Here is a 23939-nt window from a genome sequence, read left to right as displayed (position 1 = left end):
CTTCTCACTGGTGCAGGAGCCTTAGCTGTTGTCATGCTTGGTATTATGGGTGAAATATTCCGGAAATTTGTTGGCATTGTTTACTTGAACCCAACCAGCAAACAAGTGTGCATTTCTCACTTGACATTTCTTGGTAAAAGGCAAAATGCTTACTTTGAACTTGGAAACATAATGCCTATCTCTGATTATGAATCTAATCTACAGAACATTGCTCTGAAGTTAAGAATTTATTCAAATCCTAAGATCTCATATTGGATCTCTCTGCGACATGGTGAAGTGCTAAATGATGATTTTTTCTATGAAGTATTTGGCTGTTTGCCTTCAAAGTAAAACTACTCACTTGTGTACTAGTATCATTCTCCAGCTCATGAATGTTTTTTGTTAATAACTTGAAGTGAGAAATGTGATGAGTGAATTTTTAATTTCTTTGATATTGCAAGCACAACAATTAGCTTGAGGTTATGTGAAGTAGAATTTTTTGGTTGATAATTGCCATACATTATAAGAATAACTTTGAATATACTTGAAGTGCTTGTGCCACGAATTATTTGCATTAAAATGAGCTAACTACGGATGTTCTTCCTGAAATTGATAAATGGGAAATGACTTCAGTTGAGTTGGAATATTGTGTGTGAGTAAAATTAAACTGGACAAGGAAAATGGCCTCACCATCTCTGAACCTTGGAGTGGTTGGAGCTGAGGTGGCCAAGCAGGCAAAAAAGGAAGCAGTGACTCAAATTAACCTGTTACTCGGTAAAGATGCAAAAAAACTTTCATCCATATCAGAAGTTGTACAACTCTTCTCCAACACCAAAGTTGATATGGAGAAAAAGGTGAGTAAAGATTTTTCTAAAAAGTTGTAATGTTATTGGGAAGTACAATCCAAAGGGATACCATACTTTCTGTAACATTTTAGAATGCATACAATAGAACATAGTAGCAACTTGAAGTTGAAATTTATTTTTATGTAATCCTTGTGTGAAACCATGGCCTACAAATTTAAATGCAAAAAACACACACTCCTTTATAGTTGAGAAAAGCAGTCTTCCTTTAAAATCCCTATCATATATATTTCTAGCATCTCTACTTACAATGCTTGACAAAATCACTCCTGTTTAAGTTGAGATACTTATACCAGTCCTACCATTGGGAGTAACAACTTTAACCTGATAGTAATGTATTCTGTTAGAATGATAATTGGAAGTGATTCAAACCTACATGCATTGGTTGAAGTAATGAGCTGAAAATTTATATTAATGATGACATTATGAAGTAAAATTATAAGAATTAAATTTATTATCTATAATTTTTCAGCTGGAGTTTGTGAGCAATGCAGCTCCTGATCACATCAGCACTGCTGTACTGGAAGCGGAACAGCAGCTCAGCAAGTCTGAGGAGCTTTGCAATGAAGCTGAAGAGATTCTTAAGGATGTGGGTTAACAACATGATTTATAACTTGTATGATGCAAGAATTTTTTTATAACAACCTGTAGTTTATGTATGTGTTAAGAATCTTGAACCCTTGTTAGTTGTTCAGATAAGAAACAATTATTCTTCCAGTTCTTGCAGAATTGAATGAGACATCTTTCAGAGCAATGAAAGATTAATGTTGCAAAAGTTGAATATTAACTCCACTTTCATTGTATCTACTTGACGCATAATCAATAAACTATCTATGTTTAATTGAAAAAATACACACAATACTTATATACCTACCTACTATATACCTAGGTCCCATTTTAGCTCAATCCTTTGATGCTGTTAGGAATATAAATGTGGGCAGATGATATTGGCTATGGAGTATTAATTAATACCTATTTATTATGCTTAGGTGAAGTGGTGGAGGGGGTTTGGTTGAAATAATTATTTTTCTTGGTATTGCAGGTATATAAATATTATCTTATTTTATATTTTCATTTGGTGATTCATTACTGGTGTAAATTATATTGTGGCCTAACCTCCATAGTTAATTAAAAATAAATTAATTACATAAGAACTTTTATCATTTATCAGTAGGTAAAACATTCTGAAGTTTCCTTATTGATAGCAACTTGATGTTTATATCAATCATATCAACATAAAGATCAACTATCTTCATCATCAACATACGTAGTAGTGCTAGGTACTGCTGTTCACTTGGTATGGTATATAGTAATCAATTAATCCTCCATTAGATGAAATCCCATTCATTTGATACTCTAAATGTAAAGATTTATAACTTTTGGCTCTGAAATTGCAAGTTCTTTCCAGGTTAGCATCCAGAAAGAGAAAGTATCTGGGCTTCTGGGCAGCGTAGAGGGGGAACTTGAGCTCATGCTTCAGATGGATGCAGTTCACTGCTACCAGGCTTGGGTGAAGTCCATTCAGGAAATAAGGTAAGACACACATTAGGTATTATAATAACTCAATGTATATTTAATTAATACTTTTCCTTGTACGTACTTAAAAGTCAAGAGGCAAACTAGATGCAAATTTTCACCTGCAAATGCCCATTGTTATACCATGATAGTAACCTTGGAAACTTTATATATATAGGTAGTGTTTACGAGGGGCTGTTATTTACTTTGATACTGTATCTATGTTGGAAATATTTCTAAAATCACTTGTGTTGTAATTGTTGAATAAAATCATATTGTAGCTCTTGTTTTTTGTAGGTACTATGTCTTCTGTTAATGTTGATGTTGATGTAAGAAGGGCTTAAAATCATATTTAAAACTAGATAATTTATGGCTGGCAAGACGATATTATCATATGGCATGAAAAAAAATCTAAGTGCTGAGCCCAAGTAGTCAGAAGAATCTCTTTAAAAACTATTTTGGATTAAAAATTAAAAAAATTGCGCAAATGTTAATTTTTAATTTGAGTTCATCTTTTGAAATGTAAAGTAATATAACTGGTAAACATCTACTTTACATGTTAACTAAATGTTGAAAACCATATATGTTGAGTGGAGATAATTAAAGTTCCTAATAGTTGAACCATTGGTGAGCAGCTCTGACATGACTGGCATGATGAGTGGTGGCAGTGACGATGGCTCAGCATTGCTCAGTCGCTACTCTGAGCTACAAGACATCTTGTTGCACGTCTCAGGACGCACTGCCTGCTCCAACTTGGAACGCTTCATGTTGGACACACTTACATACTGGCATAACAGACTGGTTCAAACTTACTCGCAGTGAGTTGTAGAACTATTTCAACAGCAACTGTAAAGAACTATTAACCATTAGACTTGGAGTGATGCATGTTGGACATGCTTTCATACTGACACAACAGACTGGTTCAAACTTACTCTCTGAGAGTTTGAAAAGAACTGTTATCCAGTAGACTTGGTGCACTACATGATAGATATTCTAGGGTATAAAACACTGGTTCACACTTGATTGCTGGAAGTTGAGAATATTTTAAAGCTTTTAAAGAGCATAGATCATTTTTGATAAGTGACTATCTTTTTGTAGTATTTATACAATGTTAATTTTTTAGGCTGATCGTTCATATCGTTTAGGCTAAGCGTTCTTAGCAGCATTCTATTTAGGACAAGGATTCCATAACAAGAGTTTACTATCTACATTCTACAGTCAAGCAATCAGATCCTGCATGAAAAATAATTGTGATTGTAGGGTATTATAGATTGTAAAAAAAATTCATAAACAAAATTCACAATTGCATCCAATTCATTTTTTTTCAGTTATTTCCATATAAGTCTTGGAATGGAATAATTTTTTCTTTTCTTAAGATGTTTTCCAGGCTGTTAAATATGTTGTTGTTTTGCATACATGTCATTTTTTTTACTTATGTCTTGTACCGTATATACGTATATTACTCACCCTGACTCTGTAACTGACCCAGAGAATTTGACGAGGTGCTGCAGTCTCTGAAGTATCCGTTCATCAGCACCAACACGACAGTGCTGCAGGCAGACCCTGACCCTGGCCAGATCAAGAAGCTCCAGGAGCTAACATCTCACTTGCTCCAGCTTAACGAGAAACCTCTCACTCTTGTATCGAAACAAGACGTGAACTTTGACCAAAAGCGTGGCTCACCATTGTGGAAAGATACTCTAGATCCTGCAAAAAATAGTACCAATTTATCCCTCTCCAGCAACAGTGAGTCTCTTTCAACCAACGATTCCATGTTCTCTGCCACGTCCCAATCACCATCAAAGAGCCCCAGCAAGGATGACCAGCCAGCACTAGTGGCAGATTTTGAGCCGCTGCTCACACCATTAAAACTTCTCGTCAAACCTCTGGAGGTGACTTAGTGGTCTATTAGTGGTCTATTTATTGACAAGGGCATTGAAGTTTGTGGCAGATTTTGAGCCGCTACTCGCACCATTAAAACTTCTCGTCAAACCTCTGGAGGTGATGTTAATTATTGGTCTATTTATTGACAGGGGCATTGCAGTGTGATGAACCAAGATTAACTATCAAAATATCACTCAGTACAGGAGGATGACGCAATAATTAATAAATTAATTATGTGACGCTTGTGATGCTCTGGCACCTAGTGTGTCTTTGTTATATTTCAAGCTCATTTTATGATTTAAATAGTTTTACATTTTAATTACTAGTCTCACTACTAGTATTATATAATTAAAATTGCCAAGAACATGTCTGTTTTTTTCAGATTTATATCTTTCAGGCAATGAATCAAAGCTCACGGCCATGTTTGTGTACAGGTGCGCTTTGCTTATCACTTCAGTGGCAATAAGAAGACCAACAGCGTGGCTCACCCTGAGTGGTGCCTCACCCGCGTCTTGTCTTGGATCTCCAGCCACTCTTTCTTCCTGAACCGCTACATCCAGCCCGTCCTGGACGAACATAAGCTCAACCACGTCAAAGCCCAGGTATATTTCATGCAGTTCACTGTGATTAAAGTGCATTTCAAGTTGTTATTTTCCAAGTTAAGTGAAGGGAGCTAACAAGAAAGTGAGTTTTCCAAACCAACGTCTGAGGTGTTTATCCTCAGGTCAATATGTATTTTGTATAGCTATTATTTCTAACTTTCTCTATTTCAATAATAATCATATATTTCGAATGATATTAGATTCATATACCCACATTTTGAATTAATTTACCAGCTTATTTTAACAGTGCAACAAAAATTCAAAGTCTAATAGTACCTGATTTAAATGCATTTACCTGCCACAAACTAAAGGGGCAGTCTGTGTTCAGGTCCTGAAAATAATTATTTAGGCAATGAATAAAATTTCAATAATCTTGTGTTTCTTTAGAGTTCAGTCTCAGTTTTGTGGAACCGAATTGATTATTTCCAACATTCCTTTCTCTTTATTATGTTCATAAATTCAGACAGATATTCTAAACAAATGTTCATAAATTAATGCTCTCGCAGNCAATAATCTTGTGTTTCTTTAGAGTTCAGTCTCAGTTTTGTGGAACCGAATTGATTATTTCCAACATTCCTTTCTCTTTATTATGTTCATAAATTCAGACAGATATTCTAAACAAATGTTCATAAATTGATGCTCTTGCAGACCGATTTCATTCTGAATTGTTTAGTTTTCAGTGTTCATGTCTATATATTATATTTACTTATTATATTATATTCACGTAGTCATGTTCTCGCAGACAGAGTTGAGTCGCGCGCTTGTAAAGCTGACGGGACAGAAGTTGACCTCTGTATTATATTTACTTATTATATTATATTCACATAGTCATGTTCTCACAGACAGAGTTGAGTCGCGCGCTTGTGAAGCTGACGGTACAGAAGTTGGCCGCCGATCTGTCGACCATCATGACGGACGAGGATCTGTTCTGCCACAGCCTGCAAGAGGTGCTGAGCTTTGAGCAAGAGCTGCGCCTGTCCTGTGGCTATCCTGCCAGTCAACCTTCAGTGCTGCTTGTCCTCACGCAGCCTCAGGTGATTTGGCCTCACAACTTGATAGATTTATCCTGCCAGTCAACCTTCAGTGCTGCTGGTCCTCACGCAGCCTCAGGTGATTTAGGGCCCAGAACTCAGGCAAATATTCATGCTTCACAGAACTTAACAAATTTTTTCCTTGCAGTTAACATGGTGCTCTTTGTAACAAATCCTGTTCAAGATATTAAAATTTACTGCATTTCTATTATGCTTTTTGCAATATTCTTAAAAAAAGTATACTTATGAAAATGCAGGTTTGTTAGTGTAGTACGTATTTTTAATACTTGTTTACTATAAATAAAGATTTGTTTCGAATGATTTCTTCATACTAATATGCGCTATAAAAATGAATGTTTGTTGCAGGTGCTGAAGCATTGGGTGTCGCTGGAGCGCAAATTTGCGGTGGCTGTGATGGACGAACTCGTGGGAAGCCCTGAGGCCTGGTGCTGCCTGGAGGAGGGGGACGGCTGGAGTGCCTGTGGTGAACAGCTCATCACTCTCCTCCTTGCTGTCACTGACAGGTGCGTGCATTTAACATTCGTAACTGGCAGGACTAATAGTATGGACTGGCTACATGAAAAAAAAGATTTGCTGCAACTGATAAGTTAATGCCTTCACTGAATTAGATTTACTTCTATTTCGTAATTCGTGCGCAATTGATTGTTTTCATATTTTGGAAATTGTATACGAGACGTAAAGAAATTCAAAGATATTTTACTAATAAAGCTTTTACATTGGATTGGGAAAAAATTTTTAAAGCAACAGTCTGTTGGAGTTAGCCTCTTGACATCTGTTAAATATTTCTAGGCAGGGTGGAATTTGAGATGAAATATGAGACTGGTATACAGAGACAGGTGCTCGGCATTGCTCGGCTATTCCCACATTTGTAAAATTAAGACCCACACAAAGCTTATAAGTAAATTCTGAACCATGACACATAATGTTTACCGGACCGAATATTCAGCTGAACGATGCGATCACAGGTACAAGGCCCTACCCCAACCTGGGCACCGGCTGCAGTTCCTGGAGGTGCAGCTGGAGCTGCTGGATGAGTATCGCGTGCGGTGCGTGCAAGTGTCGCGGGAGCTGCAGGCGGAGCCCGTGACCTCACACTACCCCAGCATCCTGAGCACCTTACACACACTCATCTCCACCCTCGAGGAATGGGGCGACATGCCGGTCAGAATCTTGCCTTGCTAACTCACTATTATAATGTGGCTCTGTTCCGAGTGGGGCGACATGCCGGTCAGGAGCTTGCCTTGCTAACTCACTATTATAATGTGGTTCAGATCCGAGTATGGCGACATGCCGGTCAGGAGCTTGCCTTGCTNGAAAATAAAGCGTAAGTACTTACGATTACTTAGCGAGTTTTGAAAGTATGGCCCCAGATATCGCAAACGCATAATTGTAATGCGGATAAGAGCGTTGGTTTGGGACTAATATTGAGAGAGTGGATCAAAAAAGCTTCATATTTGATGAATTAGGTTTTGTCTAACATCAATTGGAGTCTCGTGCCACGGTGTCTTTATGCACCATCGCAATTCTGCAGTCATTGTGAACACATTTTACTTACAAAGAGGAATATTAAATTGTATAAAGTTCAAAATCAAGTCTGTGTTAATGCTTTGCAATCAAATTTCCCCTCACAATTTACAGTTTTTCCTGGAGCTGGGCGTGTACAGAGCTCAACAGCGGGAATTGGATCTTGCTATGGAGCATGGTTCCGCACCGTCTGTTCCGGTGAGAACGCAGTCTGATAAACAATAGCTTATATTCCTGTTATCTAATCAGAGATCTTTGAAATGCAATGCACGAAAAACGTAGTATCGAGATATTAGTTGAAGTAGTTGAAGCAGTATTGTTTGTTGGAGCGCTATTATTCAGTTTGTGCTTCAGTTAACTAATAAACACCCATTGCTTTTAGTTCTGACTTAATTTTTCCCCGTTTTTATCTTGCCTATTTTTTCCTTAGTAGTAACTTGGATATACCGGTCTGCTTAACTTGCTCTTGCTTGTTAACAGTTGACAACTGTCGCTGAGGCGGCCGCATGCAGCGTATTTGACGACTGCGTGCTTCTCTACAAGCACGTTCAGGACGAGATGCTGGCAACCCTCGTGCAGCATCTCATGACTCTCCTTCGCGCTCGCTTCATGCCTTACCGGAGGGACAAATGGTTTATTGAACCAAATAAAAGGTAATTGGCAAGATATACGTGATATTTAGGTTTATTTGAAATTATAACCTATAATCTATATTATCCTTATTTACTCCCCAATGTATACTTTCTCTTAAAAAAAACTCATTAGTTATGAGCTGTCCCTCATCAGTTCATGCATCATCTTAGTGGTAGAAGATGATTCGTTTATCGTTACAAAGTTTGTAATTTATTTTCCAGTGGCAGCAGCATTCGTTGCAGTGACGTGTCAGCCAGTTTTTGCCCACTCCTGGAGGTGCTGGCGCGACAATTGCACTCACTTCGCCGCGTGCTGGCACCTGAACTCTTCACCGAACTCTGGCACCGACTTACTGATCTCCTGGACAAAGTAAGTGCCTTCCACATGAATTACATGATCGGAGGTACCTCACTCGAAGACGAGTTCTCTGATTACACATAAAGCTGGTCCAGTAATTTGACGATGGTCTTAGTACTTTAGTTATGTACTACACTTTCAGTACACATTTCCCTTGATTTTTATTAGTACATATTTTTATTTATTTTATTTATTTTTATTAGTACATATTTCCAGTACATATTTTCACTTGTCAGAAATTTGAAAAAAAGAGACTTTGGCTGAGTACTTCACCGTAAAGTTTCTCCGGTTGTGTTACTTCTTATTATTAGCCGAAAGGCGGAGTCATGAAATACTAATTGTTCCAACTTCCCTTCCAGTTTCTCTTCGAAGAGCTCGTGCTACAAAATCATTTCAGCGACGTTGGTTGTGCGCAGCTTCAGTTCGACATGACTAAAGCTTTGTTTCCAATGTTCATCGAATTCACTAGCAAGCCAGAGTACCATTTCCCGATGTAAGTATGAGATATTCTTAGTAAAATGACATCGGTGCCATGGGCCCATGACCAATGCCTCATCTCTGCTGATTAGACTTAATTACTTCGTTCAAGAAATTACATGCCAAACATTCGGGAAATAATGCTTAATCGGGTTGAACCTTCGACCAGTTTTAAAGAGTGCTCAGTAACATTATTGTTAATGGTACGTGAATCTCAACTCAATTTCATTGGCCATTATCGAAGCTGGACGCCTTAACTTCACTTTTGCTCCTCAGGGTGAAGGAAAGCCTGACGTTATTAACTCTACCGTTAGCGCCGGCTCTGCTGCTTCGTGACACGCTACGCCAGACTTTGCTCAGCAGTACGGGCCAGGCAGGGCGTTCTGCTGCTGATGTGCCGTCGGTCGTAACTCCAGAAGCCGCGCTTACTGACCACGGCATCTCCAGGATATCTCCGGAAGACGCTCTTATTATACTCAATGCCAGAAATAGTATCAGTACGTTATGATAACAAACAAACCATTTATTAGTGGTAAACTCGCCACAATGCTGCTGGTATCCCCTAATGCATAGAGACATTCTAATCTTACAATATTAAAAACTGCTGTTTACGTGTAACGGTGATAGTTATAACTGAACGGGAATGGAGACCGGTATATAAATGTTTGAATATTGCCAGTTGTTGTACGATCAGATCAACGAAGTTATCTATCAAAGCAAATCGCTCTATTTATTTGCTCATATATGATTGGTGTGGAATCGCGTCGGATCACTAGACGCTTTACAGATTGATTTCGCGAACGGAAGTTACGTTATGAAGTCATTCAATAATTCGTGTCCACATACTACTAATAGAACGGCAACGATCGAAACTCGCTATAATTGTGTGCTGTTGTAGAAATTTATGGTTTATACGTGTTATAATGTTTTCGATATTTAGGTGAAGTCCGGATTCAATTCAGACAAAAGTTTGATAAAATTTGTCTAACTTATAAATAATGTATCAGTCAGTTATTAGAATCTGTCAAAACGGATAATACTGTCAACAGCCAAATTCTGTTCGTATAAGGAATTATTTTCGCAGAGCACTTCAGGCAGATATGAAGATAATAAAAGGTTGATGCATCACTCACTTTATTGCATATTGTTAAATCTTGAATTGCTCTGCAGGTTCTACCCAAACTCAGTTCGCAATCCCTTTGTCCGCAACAAGTAAACCTCTTCTGCTTGATCTGACTCAATATTATATTAAGATCTCGAGATTTCAATATAATAATTAGTCAGTACTCAGTCGACAAGGATACAAAACAGATTTGCACGAATTATTTCTTTATTTCGCTTAAATATACAAGCTCTTCAAAAGTTGACCCTCTAATTAATTATCGTCGATTTCAATGTTAAATTATGCCAGCTTGAGAAGCATAATAGTTACTGTCAGTAAACTGGCCACGAAAATGAGTTGCGCTCAAAATCATAGAGCTCTCAAATAAATATTGGACTGCTAAAGCATCTAACACAAATTGGACTCAACAAACTCCAAAATTACAACAAAAAGAAATCCCACACATATCATTCAATTCCTCTGAGGTGGGACTTCTGACGGGTGTCTGTGCTCGTCAGAAGTCCTCTGGGATTTCGCGTTCCTAGCCTCCTAGGAGAGTTGTACCTGAGCGCCCCACCGCTGAGCTCGCTGTGTCTGACTGCAGGTCTCAGTTGTGGGGTCAAGTAGGCAGGATTCCTTGCATTTCTCTTCTCTGTCTCTCTCGTGCGGGCGGCCGACGTCCCGTGCAAGCGATTTCTTGTTCGAGTCTTGGTTTCTTTTGCTTTTCACCTTTCACTTCGTCTTCTCGAGATGCTATTATATTTCCTATTGTAGGTGAGGAATTATTTTTTTTATTTAAGAAACTTTAAATAATTGAGACCTTCCACCCTGATGGTGATGTTCATCTTGACTTTCGGTGCGAGATAGCTAATTAGCTGAAGCGCTAGTAAACCTGTGGCAACTAAACCAACTAATTAACCATATCCTTCAATTGTTGCTGCCTATGTTGTCTTTTCACGAGTTAAGCCAGAAATGATTCATCGGTCTGAATATGCGTAAACTTTTCTTCAGTCACCCATGAATTATTCCCGAGAAATTTCAAAATTTTCCCAGAGGTGCTGATGTAGACGCAGCTTACCTTGACAGGCCGCGTCTCGGGGCAGATCTTGCCCCAGCCAATATCAAAATATTCCTGCTAGTTACTGTAATGTCTAATGTAGATAACTTGAACTTTTTTTTTGAAACTCACAGCTTGATTGTGTTTTCTGTCAACAATAAATCATCTAGCGAGAATTATGCAACTCCAAAAGAGGCAGGAAAGCAAGCACTGAAGCTTTCGAAAAGACTAGAGTTGAGGCACGGAAAGTGTTCCGAGCCAGCTCTCCAGCAGGAAGGATGTTTTATTTTTTGGGTCCCGAAGGACCCCCCCCCCTTCCCCCAGGAGCAAATCAGTAGCCAGGTGAAGGCAGCGCCCCAACTCCTCAAGAATTGGGTGCTACCATTCACCGGCCACCGTCGCTCCCGCCGCTTGGCCTGCAACAGCCACAGAAGAGATTCCGCAAGAATGCGGTGAATATCTTCCCCCTCTTCGGGGGCGGCGCATTGCTTCGGCTCAGCTCAGGCCTCACCATAGATCTAGTGAGGTCCTGTTTCGCACGCTGGAAGCGGGGATCCCAGGGATCCATGCAAGTGGCGTAGACAGGATGGGCGTATTACCAGTCCCGGCAGTCCGACATGTTCAACAAGTTCAATCGAAATTTCCAAGAAAATCAAGGAGGAAGACGAATTTTGAGACCAGACTTTATATAGTCCGGTATTGTGGATACGAAATTGGACAAACCCCTATATATGACGTCTCGAGACAGCAGACAACTTTATTGTCAATCTGAGGTCCATCGGGCAAAGAACAATCGTCGTTTCGTGCCTAAAAAATTACAATCCAGTTAATTTTCAACTTAGTCGTTGGAATGAAAGGAAAAGAATTTCAGAATCGTTACTCATGAATGATTACTAATTGGTGAATAAATTGGTGCCAAAGTTATACTTTGGCCCGAGTTGGAGGCGGTATTACAATACCATTTGCGAGCGTATTTGATATACAATAGCTGTCCAGTGTAAAATAATATATGTGTCGCCCTCATGCGCCCACATAACGCAGAGACACTTTCAATTTAATTTAAGAAAAAACATGCAAACAAAATTCTTGAACATCTTTTAATCACCGTAAAAACACACTATAGGCCTACGCCTCAACCATGGTTGAATTAATACATTGTTGTATTAATTCAACCACGGCCTTAACGTCTGTTTCCACAGTATTTTTCTTATTTGCTTTAATGTATTATGTAACATGATTAGACTCGTGAGTCGTGAGTCGTGAAGTAGTCCGAGGTCGGACGACTGAACAGTTTCACTGTCCCGATTACTGGATATCTTGGGTCACGAGTCACGAATCACGATATTATTTCAGTAAAATGACGAAATTCGTGTACTGCTTTTTTCGTGTAGTTCGCACATGTTTAGAAATACTGTCGTGTATGATATTCCGACTTATAAGTAAATGGACTCCAAGGAAATCACTTCCACCAATTTCAAATTTACTTCTTTTGGAGTCAGCCACTTCACTGGCTGCAAAAATCAGAGATCGCAAGGTGAGGTTAATTCAGAAAATGTCTTATTAAAAGTTGAATAATGTATGGCAGCGGTGTACCTACTTGATTTCTGCTATTATGCCCATCGTCAAAAGACATTGAGGTGTACCTATATTTTCTGTCCGTCTTGGCTTAGCTTAGCCTTTAGCCCTTTAGGCTTTAGGTTCTAATATCATAATATGATAATATGCATTATGGTAATTACTATCCTTGATTCAATCTCTAAGTTGTTCACTTGATGTCAAATAGTCTAAACTAAATGTGAACCAATTAGTAGGTACACTAGCCTAATTACAATTGCCATATCATAATCATAACATAACATATTGATCTCGGTGCTGAAGTGTAGGCCTGATGTCAGATGTGGCCTGTTTGTGTCACCTAGTAGGCTAGTAGGCTAGTAATGTATTGAGGGTATTGACCGTATTGTTAGAAGTTAGAATTTGGAACTGATTGCAATGCAATAAATTAAAAATCAACAATAAACAATATCAATCATCACTGATTGAAGATTAGTGATCATCAATGATTAGGCTAGATTAGAAAAATATCAAACAAGAAGGTTTATACGTAGCTAGCCTATGTCTATTCTGTATGCCCTGGTGGATGCTTAGGTCTCTCCTTGTTGAAACCTATGAAGATTATCAAGATATGATACAGATTACAGAATATTAGGCATAATTTTTTAAACATTGCTTTGCTAGTTAGCTATTAATAGCTAACATTATAATATTATAGGCAATTTGTATAATTTGGAGATATATTAAAAAAACGGGCTAAGGCTGTTTTAATATTGTTTAAAAACAGTAATAAAAATGTTTAATTTTATGGTAGGCAAGAATATTCTTGTCTTGGTCATAGGCTGACTCATAGCATAGGTAACTTGGCCAGGTAAGGACTGCAAAGGACATAAGGTAGGTGGCTTCTGGCCTTCTGTCCAATTTTCCAGAATGGCTTCTATCTATGCCTGTATGCCACAGGGCACAGACAGCACTTTTGTTGTCAGCTATGCTAGACTATAAAAATGATCTATTTTTATTCTAATATTCTGATTTTCTGAACCACCAATTTGTTGCACGAATAAAACTGCTATGTTTTTATTATGTGATAATCCAACTTAAGAAGTTGTTATTCTTTGAAATATTCTATTTTTTGTTGAGGAGTGGCAAATTAAATAGTAGCATCTGGCAAGCAGTTTTGAATTCAGAAGGGTTGATATTGGAACAGGGACAATTGTTCATATTTAATTAGACTTGAAAATCTGATAGTAGATTTTTCTTTTATAATTAGACAATATTTCAGAACTGATAATCAGATAATGTTACCAGACTGGATTAGTTTTGAATATATGAACCCCATGGCCCCATTCCTAGAAATAGCTAGAATTCTACATTGCTGCTCAGTGCTGACTTGTGTTACTGATGGTAGGTCCTAGGACAGTAGGACCTAGGTCATGATCCTACCAGATCATCTCAAGGTATGACCTACCATTAATGATTATATATCACCTCCCAATGCTGTAAGTGGTATCCCTCACATCACCTTCTGTGATGTTGTTGTAACTTGACGTGATGTCGTCTATATAAGCTCTTCCAGCTTACCACCAGACACCAGTCAGTCATAGAACAGCACCTCCTAGCTGCAATCCATTGCAGCCTAACCTTGCACGCATATACCACATCTATTGGCTCTGGCGCTTGCTTGTCCTACTTATGGTTGTGTTGTTAACTTTACCTTATTGACTGCCGTTATAATACCTCATTGTGCCTCATCTTTTAGACCTATACCTAAACTTAATAATAATGTAATGTTGCTAATCTAATTATCTTGCTATAGTTGCTATAGTATATGGACAATAACTCAGTCACATGTTGTAACTCAGAGATAATCTTAGAGTTCAAGGTCATAGAAATGACTTTGTTGACATTGGTGCAAGAACACATGTGGAAAGTGAAGTGGAATTCTAGGAATGATGAGCACCATTCCCTTTATTTGGTATTTGTTGTCAAGTCAAATTTTTGCAACTCCTTGTGAAGCATTCTCAAAAAAGTTACATTCAATTTATTTATATATAGTACTGATGTAATATTCTTGTTTTATAAGCAAAAGTTTATGACTAATAGAGTATAGTGAAATATATATTCACACATTGCAATAATTCTGTTGCTCTTTAATGGAACTTGATTGGTTTCAGGTGACCAGCCAAGAGGTTGTTGCTGCCTTCATAGACCGCATCAAAGAAATCAACCCAATCCTCAACTGTGTTGTTGAAACGCGATTTGATGAAGCTCTCAAGGAAGCCGAAGCTCTTGATTGTGAGCTGAGGTATGGCTAAAAAAAAGTTTTTTTTATTATTTTGACCTATCTTTCACATTTTTTTCTTTGAAGTAATGGCATAGGATTGAAAATGTACCTATTTGAATAGGTACCTATGTTATCTTCAATTAAAATATTTTTTTGAAAAAGTCTTGGTCTATTTCTTTGAAAAATTTGATTTGAAAGAAAAATGCATGTGGCTTGACTTTCTTTGTTCATGATGGAATTAACTTTTCCATTTTATCCCTTGAAATTTTTAATTCCTAACTAACTGGATTTTTTTTCAGAAATACTTCAAAGGATAATGAAACACTGGCAAAAGAAACTCCATTTCTTGGTGTGCCCTTTTCTATGAAGGAATGTTTCCAAGTAAAAGGTGATTGAGTGAAAAAACTTCAATTTCTGACTAACATGGTACATGGTATATACTTGGGTATATAGGGGTCAGCATTTGCCTTGATTATGGTGATTGTTAAAGCTTGGATGGTGCCAACCTAATGCACTACAAATTTACACTGTTAACTTTAGCTCTTGAATGCTCCAGGTCTACATCAGACTTCAGGATTGTATGGCCGACGTGACATAGTAGCTGAGGAAGATGCTGATGTTGTGCGCTTATTGAAGAAGGCTGGATGCATACTAGTGTGCACAACAAACGTTCCTGAGCTCTGCATGTGGTGGGAGACCAGCAATACTATTTATGGACGCACCAATAACCCCTACAACCCCATGTGTATTGTTGGAGGCTCGTCTGGTGGTGAAGTAAGTTTATAAAATCAAGCACATGATATGCTTATGGCCTCAAGACTCTTGCATTCATTCTAGAAAGTTGCTACCGGAAAGTTTTATTCATTGCTCCTTGCATTCCTGAGTACAGTCACAGCTTTTGGGAAAGGATTAAATAATTAAAAGTGATTATGTATAAGCTTGATCAAAATTAATTTTTTATTCGTGGTCTAGTAATTTTGTACAAGCCTGTTCCATTTTTTACTCTGAATCATTTTTTCCTGTATTGGCTTGTGTTTCAAAATATTTTATTTTTCTTCTCACCTTACAAGACAATTGTTTTTTATGATCATAATGTGTTGCAGGCTTGCCTACAGTCTGCCTGTGGCAGTCCTTTTGGTGTTGGCTCAGATATTGGAGGCTCCATCCGAATGCCGGCATTTTTCAATGGCATTTTTGGCCACAAAGGATCAGTAGGTAATATAATATTATAAAATATTGTTGCTGCTTATAAAGAATCAAATTTTATTTGGATTTGATTCAATTGAGCATATTTTCTTTTCTGACGTTCTCATCTTGCTCTCAGGTTGTTGGGGAAATAATTAGAGATCAAGGTTAACTACTCCATTAAGTTTGATATCATTCACTGTTTATGGTAATTTGCTGATTTTTTCTACCACATCTGATAACAAACACTGGGGATTTGTTCCCAGAACTCGGGTTTTAGTTGCTTTCATTGAACATGTGTAAAATACCGTATCTTTTCCTAGAATATAAATGTCAATCTTGAGAAAATTACATTACTAATTTTTTCTCCATTAACTTGTAAACGAAACGCTAGGCATGTGTTACTTTCGACCAGACTGTAAGATAGTTGTTGCAATTTTGTACATGTAAATGGAACCCAATAGATAGACACCACAATAATCCATATATTGACCTTATATGTAATGGTATTATTGTGTGTTATAGGTTTTTCACTGTTAATTTTGTTTGCAGGTCTTATTAGCAACAGAGGTCAGATGCCAGCGGCAGTCGGTTCACTTGAGAAGATGCTTGCCACTGGTCCGCTGTGTAAACACGCCGCTGACTTACGGCCATCACTCAAGATTATGGCTGCTGAAAATGCTACTCTCGTCGACCTTGATAAGAAGGTAGAAAATATTCCCTTCGTCAACGTTGATAAGAACGTATGTTACTACCCTTGCCATCCTTGATAAGAAGGTAGAAAATGCTCCGCCTTATCATCCTTGATTATAAGGTAGTAAATCTTACCCTTGTCAAAGTTTATAAGAACGTAGAAAATGTAACTCTTCCCATCCTTGACAAAAAGGTAAAAAATGTTACCCTTATCATCCTTGATTATAAGGTAGAAAATGTTACCCGCGTCAATGTTCATAAGAAGGTAAAATGAAACTCCATCAATATTGAAAAGAAAGTAAAAAGAGGTTCCCCCATCAACGCTGATGTGGGGAAACATTTTCCACTTCGTTCAAAAGAAGGTAGAAAAGTGATCAGTTGATAACGCGACATTGATAAGAAAGTTGAAATTTTCAATTTATTCTAGTTATTTTGTCAGGTGAAGCCGGAAAATATGCGCATTTTCTACATAGAAGACGACGGCGGCTCTTGCTTCACGACGCCCGTGCAGCACGAGCTGAGGGCGGCCATGAGGGCCGTGGTCAGCCACCTGCAGCTCACCCACCGCGTCACCGCCAAGAAGGCAGGAGACGTTATTGTTAATTTTAGTTGTCAACGACCGCTATCGTGAACGTTACCCGTTAATGACGTTGCTATCGTGAACGTTACCCGTTAATGACCTTGCTATCGTGAATGTTACCCGTTAATGACATTGCTATCGTGAATGTTACCCGTTAATGACGTTGCTATCGTAAACGTTGCCCGTTAATGAAGTTGCTATCGTGAACGTTGCTATCCTAATTATTATTTGTTATCGACGTTAATATCATTAGTGTAATTCGTCAAGGACGTTACTATCGTTGGCATTATACGTTAATTGAGATGAATATTAGATAATATCTTGTGAATTAGTCTTAGCTAAGTTGCCTCTTTTTTCAAATTGTCCTGGGCCAACATTCCTTACATATATATGCTGAGCATAGTTTTCCCTTATAATGTTGAACATAGTTTTCTCTTATAATGCTGAACATAGTTTTTTCTTATAATGCTGAACATAGTTTTTTCTTATAATGCTGAGCATAGTTTTCTCTTATAATGCAGAACGTAATTTTCTTCCAATTATGCTGACCGCAGTCGATCCTTATGATCCTGTGTAATGTTTCAATAATTTTTTTTTCTGCAAACCCTACGTACAAACCCAGGAATTTTGTTAATAAACTTCTGAATTTGGGTTATCTGGTCCCGTAATGAATATTGATGAATTTTTACCCATTTACGTATTTTCTTCTTAACCCTGCGTTTTTTTTAGTATGGCTTCAGAATCCTAAGTAAAATTGAGCTTGTTTTCATTTCCTAGTATATAACTAATATAGGATGAAGTAATTCCTTATTCATATTGACGCACTTAATGGATATTCCAATGCTTAATGTTGCAAAATGGTGCAAATTAAATACTACGTACAGAATGAATGCTTGATCATATGCAGAATATTTAGTACTACAAACACAATAGATCATAGATAATATATAGAATATTTAGGTCTTAATCTTAACTTTGATTTGCCGTGCAGTTGCAGCTGAAGGAGCTCAGAAATATCCTGCCAATGTACCTGGCCATGATGGGCAGTGAAAAACAAGCCCCAAAGTTTTCTCAGGAGATGGTCATGAGGAAAGTAAGTATCCTTGTCGTGGATCATATTTCCAAGCAATGTATAAACCTCTATATTAGATGGTCATGAGAAAAGTAAGTACCTAACTTTGTCATGGACCATATTTCCAAGCATTGTAAAAACCACTATATTAGGTTCTCCGGGATTGTAGTTATTTGTCAACAAATTTTTGTAATGTTAGTTCAAAATAGGGCATTGAATATAATTTTTATCGTTTTTAAAATGAATTCATTAGCTTGTTGTTTTGACTTAAGGGAATAGCCTCTTGTTCTCTAAACCTTTTACCACCTCAGTTTTGTTAGGTGTTTAGCAATTGCTTTTTTGCTTACTTTGTTCATTTTGCTTAACTTGTTCAATTAATTCAGTTGATTGTGTTATGAAATTCCTACTGCAGCTAGGTTCTCTTTTATTTTCCATTGCTTCTTATATAGAACATAATTTAATGAGCTTGATATTCTTTTTTATGTTGCAAGTTTTGCTTCAAACCGGCGTCCATTGCCTGATAATGGGCACTAGTGACTATTTTTCATTAATTCTGTTTATCATGGAAATTCGCTTAATAATCGTATGTTTTTCTATGTAGTTTTATTAAGAAGCTTCGCTTTTTACCAGGGTTCGCTGTGTTTGTGGTGGGAGAGCGTGAAGTGGCTGCTGGGGCAGTCGCACCACACGTTTCCCGCCCTCGCCCTCAGCGCTCTCGAGAAAGTCACGTCTGATGACGATCCCCGCGCTGTTGAGCTCCTTAAGCAGGCTGGTGCCCTCAGGGAGAAGCTAAAGGTTTGTTTTCTTTGCGATATTTAAATTCTATGCCCACTGATGCATTCGTTTACTGTCGTCAATGCTATTCGTACCTAAAGACTTAGTAATTTGAACTAACAATCATTCAGGCACGCCTTTAACTCCTCAAACACGCAGGCGCCCTCAGACACGAGCTTATGGTTTGTTTTCTTGTTGATATTTAAATTTTTTGTAATTTCTTTGCATTCATTTGCCGTCATCAATGCTATTCGTATCTTAAGGCCTTGTAGCTTGATTTAAATATCTTGGTGGACTTTTCTAGCTCCAACAGTCTTGAATTATAACATTACGTACATGTCCTGTTCTTAATATTCTATTTGACTCCGAAATATTGGCTCTCAAGTTCATTTTTGTTTCGAATGACGTCTTTTTGATGTCGCTACATTCTTAATTTTATTCTTTTATGGTTGGAAAATTCTTGACCTATACATCGGTACGCAACTTCGTTGTGTTGGTTGATATGTAAATCTAAGCTGTTGCTTTTAACTTTTATATAACGTTACATAGAATTTTAAGGATTTATTCAAAGATCTAGAGCTTAAATTTTAAATTTCACAGCATTCCTTTGTGTTAAGCGCTTTTTCATGATTTGGAATCCGATAATGTAGTGACACTGACACATTATTATTCAGATCATGCCTATATACCAATTAATATAATATAATTACCTTTGTTCACGCTCTGTGAGATGTTATAACGTGTCTTATCCATCCCTACCTAAATTTATCGAATCTGTATGCAAACATTAGAATAATTATTATCTTCTTTGTGCTGGTAGTGAAAACTGGGGCTCATTACGAACCAAATTAGTGGTCAGTATGCTTGAAAGCATAGGTGTCGGGTAGTGAACTTCGATGTATTTCATAATAGGTTTTATGCCATTTTAAAGTTTTTTTTGTTGTATTTGACTATGTATTTTGGTATTTTTGTCATTGTATTTGACGATGAATTATATATTTTGGTTGTGGAACAGGAAATCCTGGGCGACGACGGAGTGCTGTTGTTCCAGAGCCACCCAACGGTCGCCCCGTACCACTGCCAGCCGCTGTTTAGGTTCTTCAACTTCTGCTACACGGCGCTGTTCAACCTAGCGTACCTACCTGTCACCCAGTGCCCCTTGGGGCTCAGCAAGGCTGGTCTTCCCCTCGGGGTTCAGGTACTTGTGAGGGACTCAGCAAGGCTGGTCTTCCCCTCGCGGTTCAGGTACTTGTGAGGGGCTCATCAAGGCTGGTCTTCCCCTCGGGGTTCAGGTACTTGTGAGGGGCTCATCAAGGCTGGTCTTCCCCTCGGGGTTCAGGTACTTGTGAGGGACTCGGTAAGGCTGGTCTTCCCCTCGGGGTTCAGGTGCTTGTGAGGGACTCAGCAAGGCTGGTCTTCCCCTCGGGGTTCAGGTAATCGGAGTCTACCTCAAAAAAGGCGGAGCTAAATAGATAACAACGAATGCGCGGACGATAGCTTTTTCCTCACTTGTTTGATATGTACCGCAATAACCTCTACCGCATAATTTTGCCACGTATTATTGTTATTTTCTATGAAATAACTATCCTTGTGCTCAGTTTCGCTTTCTCGTTCTTGTTGGTGCCTGGTGGTGCTCTGACGACTTTAGGACAAGCATTAAATGAACAAATTCTAGGAGAAGCATTGCTAATTTGCGGAAAAAAATAAATGAACATACATGAAATAAACAGAAATGAGCATGCAATTTAAAAACTGCATAAAAATGGATTCTTTCAAAATATTTTAATGCCATGCAATATTTCAAGCACTTTTCATAGCTGCATCTGGCACTGCACGAGAAAAAATGTTGATAGCTAATTGATTTCTATTGTGATTTTATACACGAGTGTTAAATCTCAATATTCATCAAACTTATTATTTGCAGATTGTTGCGAACGATAAAAACGACCACTTGTGCCTGTCGCTGGCTGAAGAACTGGAGAAGTCCTTTGGAGGTTGGGTCTGTCCTTCAGTAGTGGAGTGAAAAAATTATAATCATCTTTAAAAGTAACCACATTTTAGTAAACATTCGGTAACATTCACGCCTAAAACTGCTGAACAACTTCAAGTGCGATCCTCTTTCTTTATTAGCCGTTCACATGACACCTGGCACCTGTAATGCAGTAGTGAATGACGCTTCAAAAAATCATAGCCTTTAGTGAAATTCACTGTATTGAAGTGAATATCGGTTTTTGTTCACGCCTAAAAATTCTGAACGACTTTGGTGAGATCCTCGTACTTCATTAGCCGTCCACATGACACCTGGCTGCCGTAATGGAAAGACTGCAGGCATATTTTCCATTCATGTCTTACATGGGCTTGTTCCTTTAGCTGGGGTGCTGCTTCGTTCCAATTAGCTCAGTATATTTAGACCAACATCCACGTAATGCTACTTTTAGCCAGTATCTCATGAAGCTCATCGTGGTTTTATTTCCATAAGGCATTATTTATACATTAGGAATGCACTTTCCTAGCGCTTATAGCGTCGATTTTCATCCTTGTGGATAATACAATACAATGTCGAGTTTACATCAACTCGTCTGTTATATATATCGAGCTTTAGTAACGCTTATCGCCTTCCATCAATATTTTGTTGTCGCAGGTAGTTGCCTGACGTCTATCAGCATTTATTTATATAGGTTTACTAAGCGCTAATTGAAGGATGGAATTCCAAGTCACGCGTAATTTGTATGTAGAGCTCTAATCCTCCGTCAGGCCTTACATTCACTTGGGTTTAGTATTATCGCATCTATAACAGAGGTTGTGTTGTAAAAGTTTTAAAGTTTTATTTACAGTTTATTAGTGTATGTGTTGGTTCAAAGATGATGCATTTAACGGTCCGTTTTATAAGTAGTGTGCTCATTGGCGCCAATTTTTGTTCAGGTTCTATTATGATTTATTGTTATAATCTGTCTTAGCTTGGCTCTCTCACCTTTTTTATATACTTGACATCGCTTTTTGTTACTTGCTTTTTACGGCAAGATCGATGTCGCGAGTGTTGTCAGCGATGTACTCGCAAGTACGAGCATTTTATATTTTTGTTGAGGAATAGTTATTAGCTTAAGTACACACTTTATTTTGTTATAACTTTTCTATTGCTTGCCATAGACTATGTATTATAAATCTCCATTGTTTTCTTGTTATTGGTTTCTCATAGCACATTAGTTGTTGTGGAGTTCGTTTAAGTTTTCAGGAATTTACATTCGTCCCTATTATTGTTGGAAGAAATTCGTCACAAACGCGAACGGTCGCAATCTTGTTGCGTCATCTGACTTATTATGAAATGGTGAGTTGAGATTTCATGTGTATGTGTATTCAATGTATTATCTTTTTATTCAATGTCATTTTGGTGCATTATTGTTTAATATTGTTAATGTTGTGGAAAATATGCATAGAAAGATTAGGGTGATTCGCATTGTCAAGTGCCTTACTTAGTAACCAGTTACAGAAATCATCAGATATGGATACCTACCGAGACTAAAATTGATATGAGATATATAAATATTTTTCATTATATATTATAAAATTTATGAATATATCTTATTATATTCGTTTTAAAGCTTTTTTCAACTCGGATGCACAAATCTCTTAACTTACTCAAATTTCGTAGTTTTATCTCGTCACTCTAGTTATACATACTTTCCTTTCACTTTGCTGACACTTTTTCACAGGAAATTTTGAAGAAATTTCGCTTCGTCGTTTGTTCAACTTGAATTATTCAAAGAATAAAAACCATGTAAAAGTGTAATTGTTCTTCGAAAGTGATTTAAAAGCTAAATAAAACGATTTATTTGAATATATTATTTAGCACCAAAGCTAAGAGGTTTTTGACTCAAACTTTCAGTAGTGCCGATAGAGGGAAGTTTTATTGACATGTAGGCTTGTGTTTGTGGGGCACGTTGTAAGAAATGCGATTTTTATTCAATTACAAGCTTTACTAAGTTTTGGTTTGAGTCATTCTTTTAATTTGTTGGATTTTCCCTTGAGTTTGACAGCTCGAAGCGACGTTACCATTTTATTGGATTGTAATCTTTTGGAGAAAGTTCTTGATTCTGTGATTGTCTTGATGAATAATGGTTATTAAGAAGTGTTCATTTCACTAGTGATTACCAAATGGTTACCGGCTTCTAATACCTTATATGCACGCAGTGCTCTCTATAGGTAATCATTGTTAGTTTCTATACTATGGATTTACATGTCTGATTAATGCTGACACGCGTCGGGCATTTTGTTGATTTTATTACTACACTACCTTATATAAATATAACTGTGTAGGGCACTGTTTTCATCTTTTTATCCTAACTGTGTCTGTGTCTGAGTATGCGCTGGAACTCACATCGCATTGCATTAAGGTGCCTTAGATTCAGTTCTTGATAATTAACTTTATAATATTTCTGCGAATAGAAATGTAATGGTGATAGTGACCAAATAGTAAAGATATTGACTGTGGTTCATTTCAGTACTTCGGGCTAGCAGATCGTTTCGCTTATTATGAAACCCATGTCTACATATCAAGTCGTGAACTTAGTCATCGATAACTACCTATACCAGTTGTAATTCATGACCATGCCACAATAAATAGCAGATTACTGCGTGGGTATCAAAATGAAGTTTTAGTTGAAAATGATTAGTTTTCAAATTCGACGTAATAATTTTTCTGTCTAACTTCTGAAGCACTCAGATCAATAAAAAAATGATGGGTGAGTGTAATTC

The 23939-nt window shown here is 37.6% G+C and overlaps 2 protein-coding genes across 3 annotated transcripts; both read left to right on the top strand.

Moving 5' to 3' along the window:
- Positions 1–336: 336 nt before the first annotated feature.
- On the top strand, positions 337–10251 carry LOC108680136 (RAD50-interacting protein 1). 2 transcript variants are annotated; one of them, XM_047880013.1, is made up of 15 exons: positions 337–833; positions 1315–1431; positions 2251–2375; positions 2993–3175; positions 3847–4199; positions 4309–4358; positions 4676–4843; positions 5686–5877; positions 6241–6398; positions 6861–7056; positions 7534–7617; positions 7900–8072; positions 8274–8421; positions 8769–8902; positions 9163–10251. In XM_047880013.1, the coding sequence occupies exons 1-15, from the start codon at positions 660–662 to the stop codon at positions 9392–9394; spliced, it is 2487 nt and encodes an 828-aa protein (XP_047735969.1). In that variant the 5' UTR covers positions 337–659; the 3' UTR covers positions 9395–10251. The 2 variants fall into 2 exon arrangements, with proteins under 2 accessions (XP_047735969.1, XP_018024398.1); XM_018168909.2 differs by lacking the exon at positions 4309–4358 and having other exon boundaries at positions 3847–4249.
- A 2029-nt stretch (positions 10252–12280) lies between these two features.
- Positions 12281–23412, top strand: LOC108680135 (fatty-acid amide hydrolase 2). Its single transcript, XM_018168908.2, has 11 exons — positions 12281–12579; positions 14774–14904; positions 15183–15271; positions 15440–15657; positions 15987–16098; positions 16621–16775; positions 17201–17344; positions 18333–18434; positions 19044–19208; positions 20203–20385; positions 21112–23412. Exons 1-11 carry the CDS (start codon positions 12403–12405, stop codon positions 21208–21210), a joined length of 1575 nt encoding a protein of 524 aa, XP_018024397.1. The 5' UTR covers positions 12281–12402; the 3' UTR covers positions 21211–23412.
- Positions 23413–23939: the final 527 nt, after the last annotated feature.

Source organism: Hyalella azteca, unplaced genomic scaffold, assembly GCF_000764305.2.
Source record: "Hyalella azteca isolate HAZT.00-mixed unplaced genomic scaffold, Hazt_2.0.2 contig4415, whole genome shotgun sequence".
NCBI lineage: Eukaryota > Metazoa > Arthropoda > Malacostraca > Amphipoda > Hyalellidae > Hyalella > Hyalella azteca.
This window is presented reverse-complemented; position numbering and strand designations above follow the sequence as displayed.

Bases quoted from the DNA above. Each gene is read 5' to 3' on its own strand.
- LOC108680135 (XM_018168908.2), top strand. From the start codon at position 12,403: ATGACGAAATTCGTGTACTGCTTTTTTCGTGTAGTTCGCACATGTTTA. The intron at 12,580-14,773 runs GTGAGGTTAATT...GATTGGTTTCAG, and splicing joins CAAAAATCAGAGATCGCAAG to GTGACCAGCCAAGAGGTTGT. The intron at 18,435-19,043 runs GTAAGTATCCTT...GCTTTTTACCAG, and splicing joins AGGAGATGGTCATGAGGAAA to GGTTCGCTGTGTTTGTGGTG.
- LOC108680136 (XM_047880013.1), top strand. From the start codon at position 660: ATGGCCTCACCATCTCTGAACCTTGGAGTGGTTGGAGCTGAGGTGGCC. The intron at 4,844-5,685 runs GTATATTTCATG...ATGTTCTCACAG, and splicing joins TCAACCACGTCAAAGCCCAG to ACAGAGTTGAGTCGCGCGCT. The intron at 7,057-7,533 runs GTCAGAATCTTG...CACAATTTACAG, and splicing joins AGGAATGGGGCGACATGCCG to TTTTTCCTGGAGCTGGGCGT.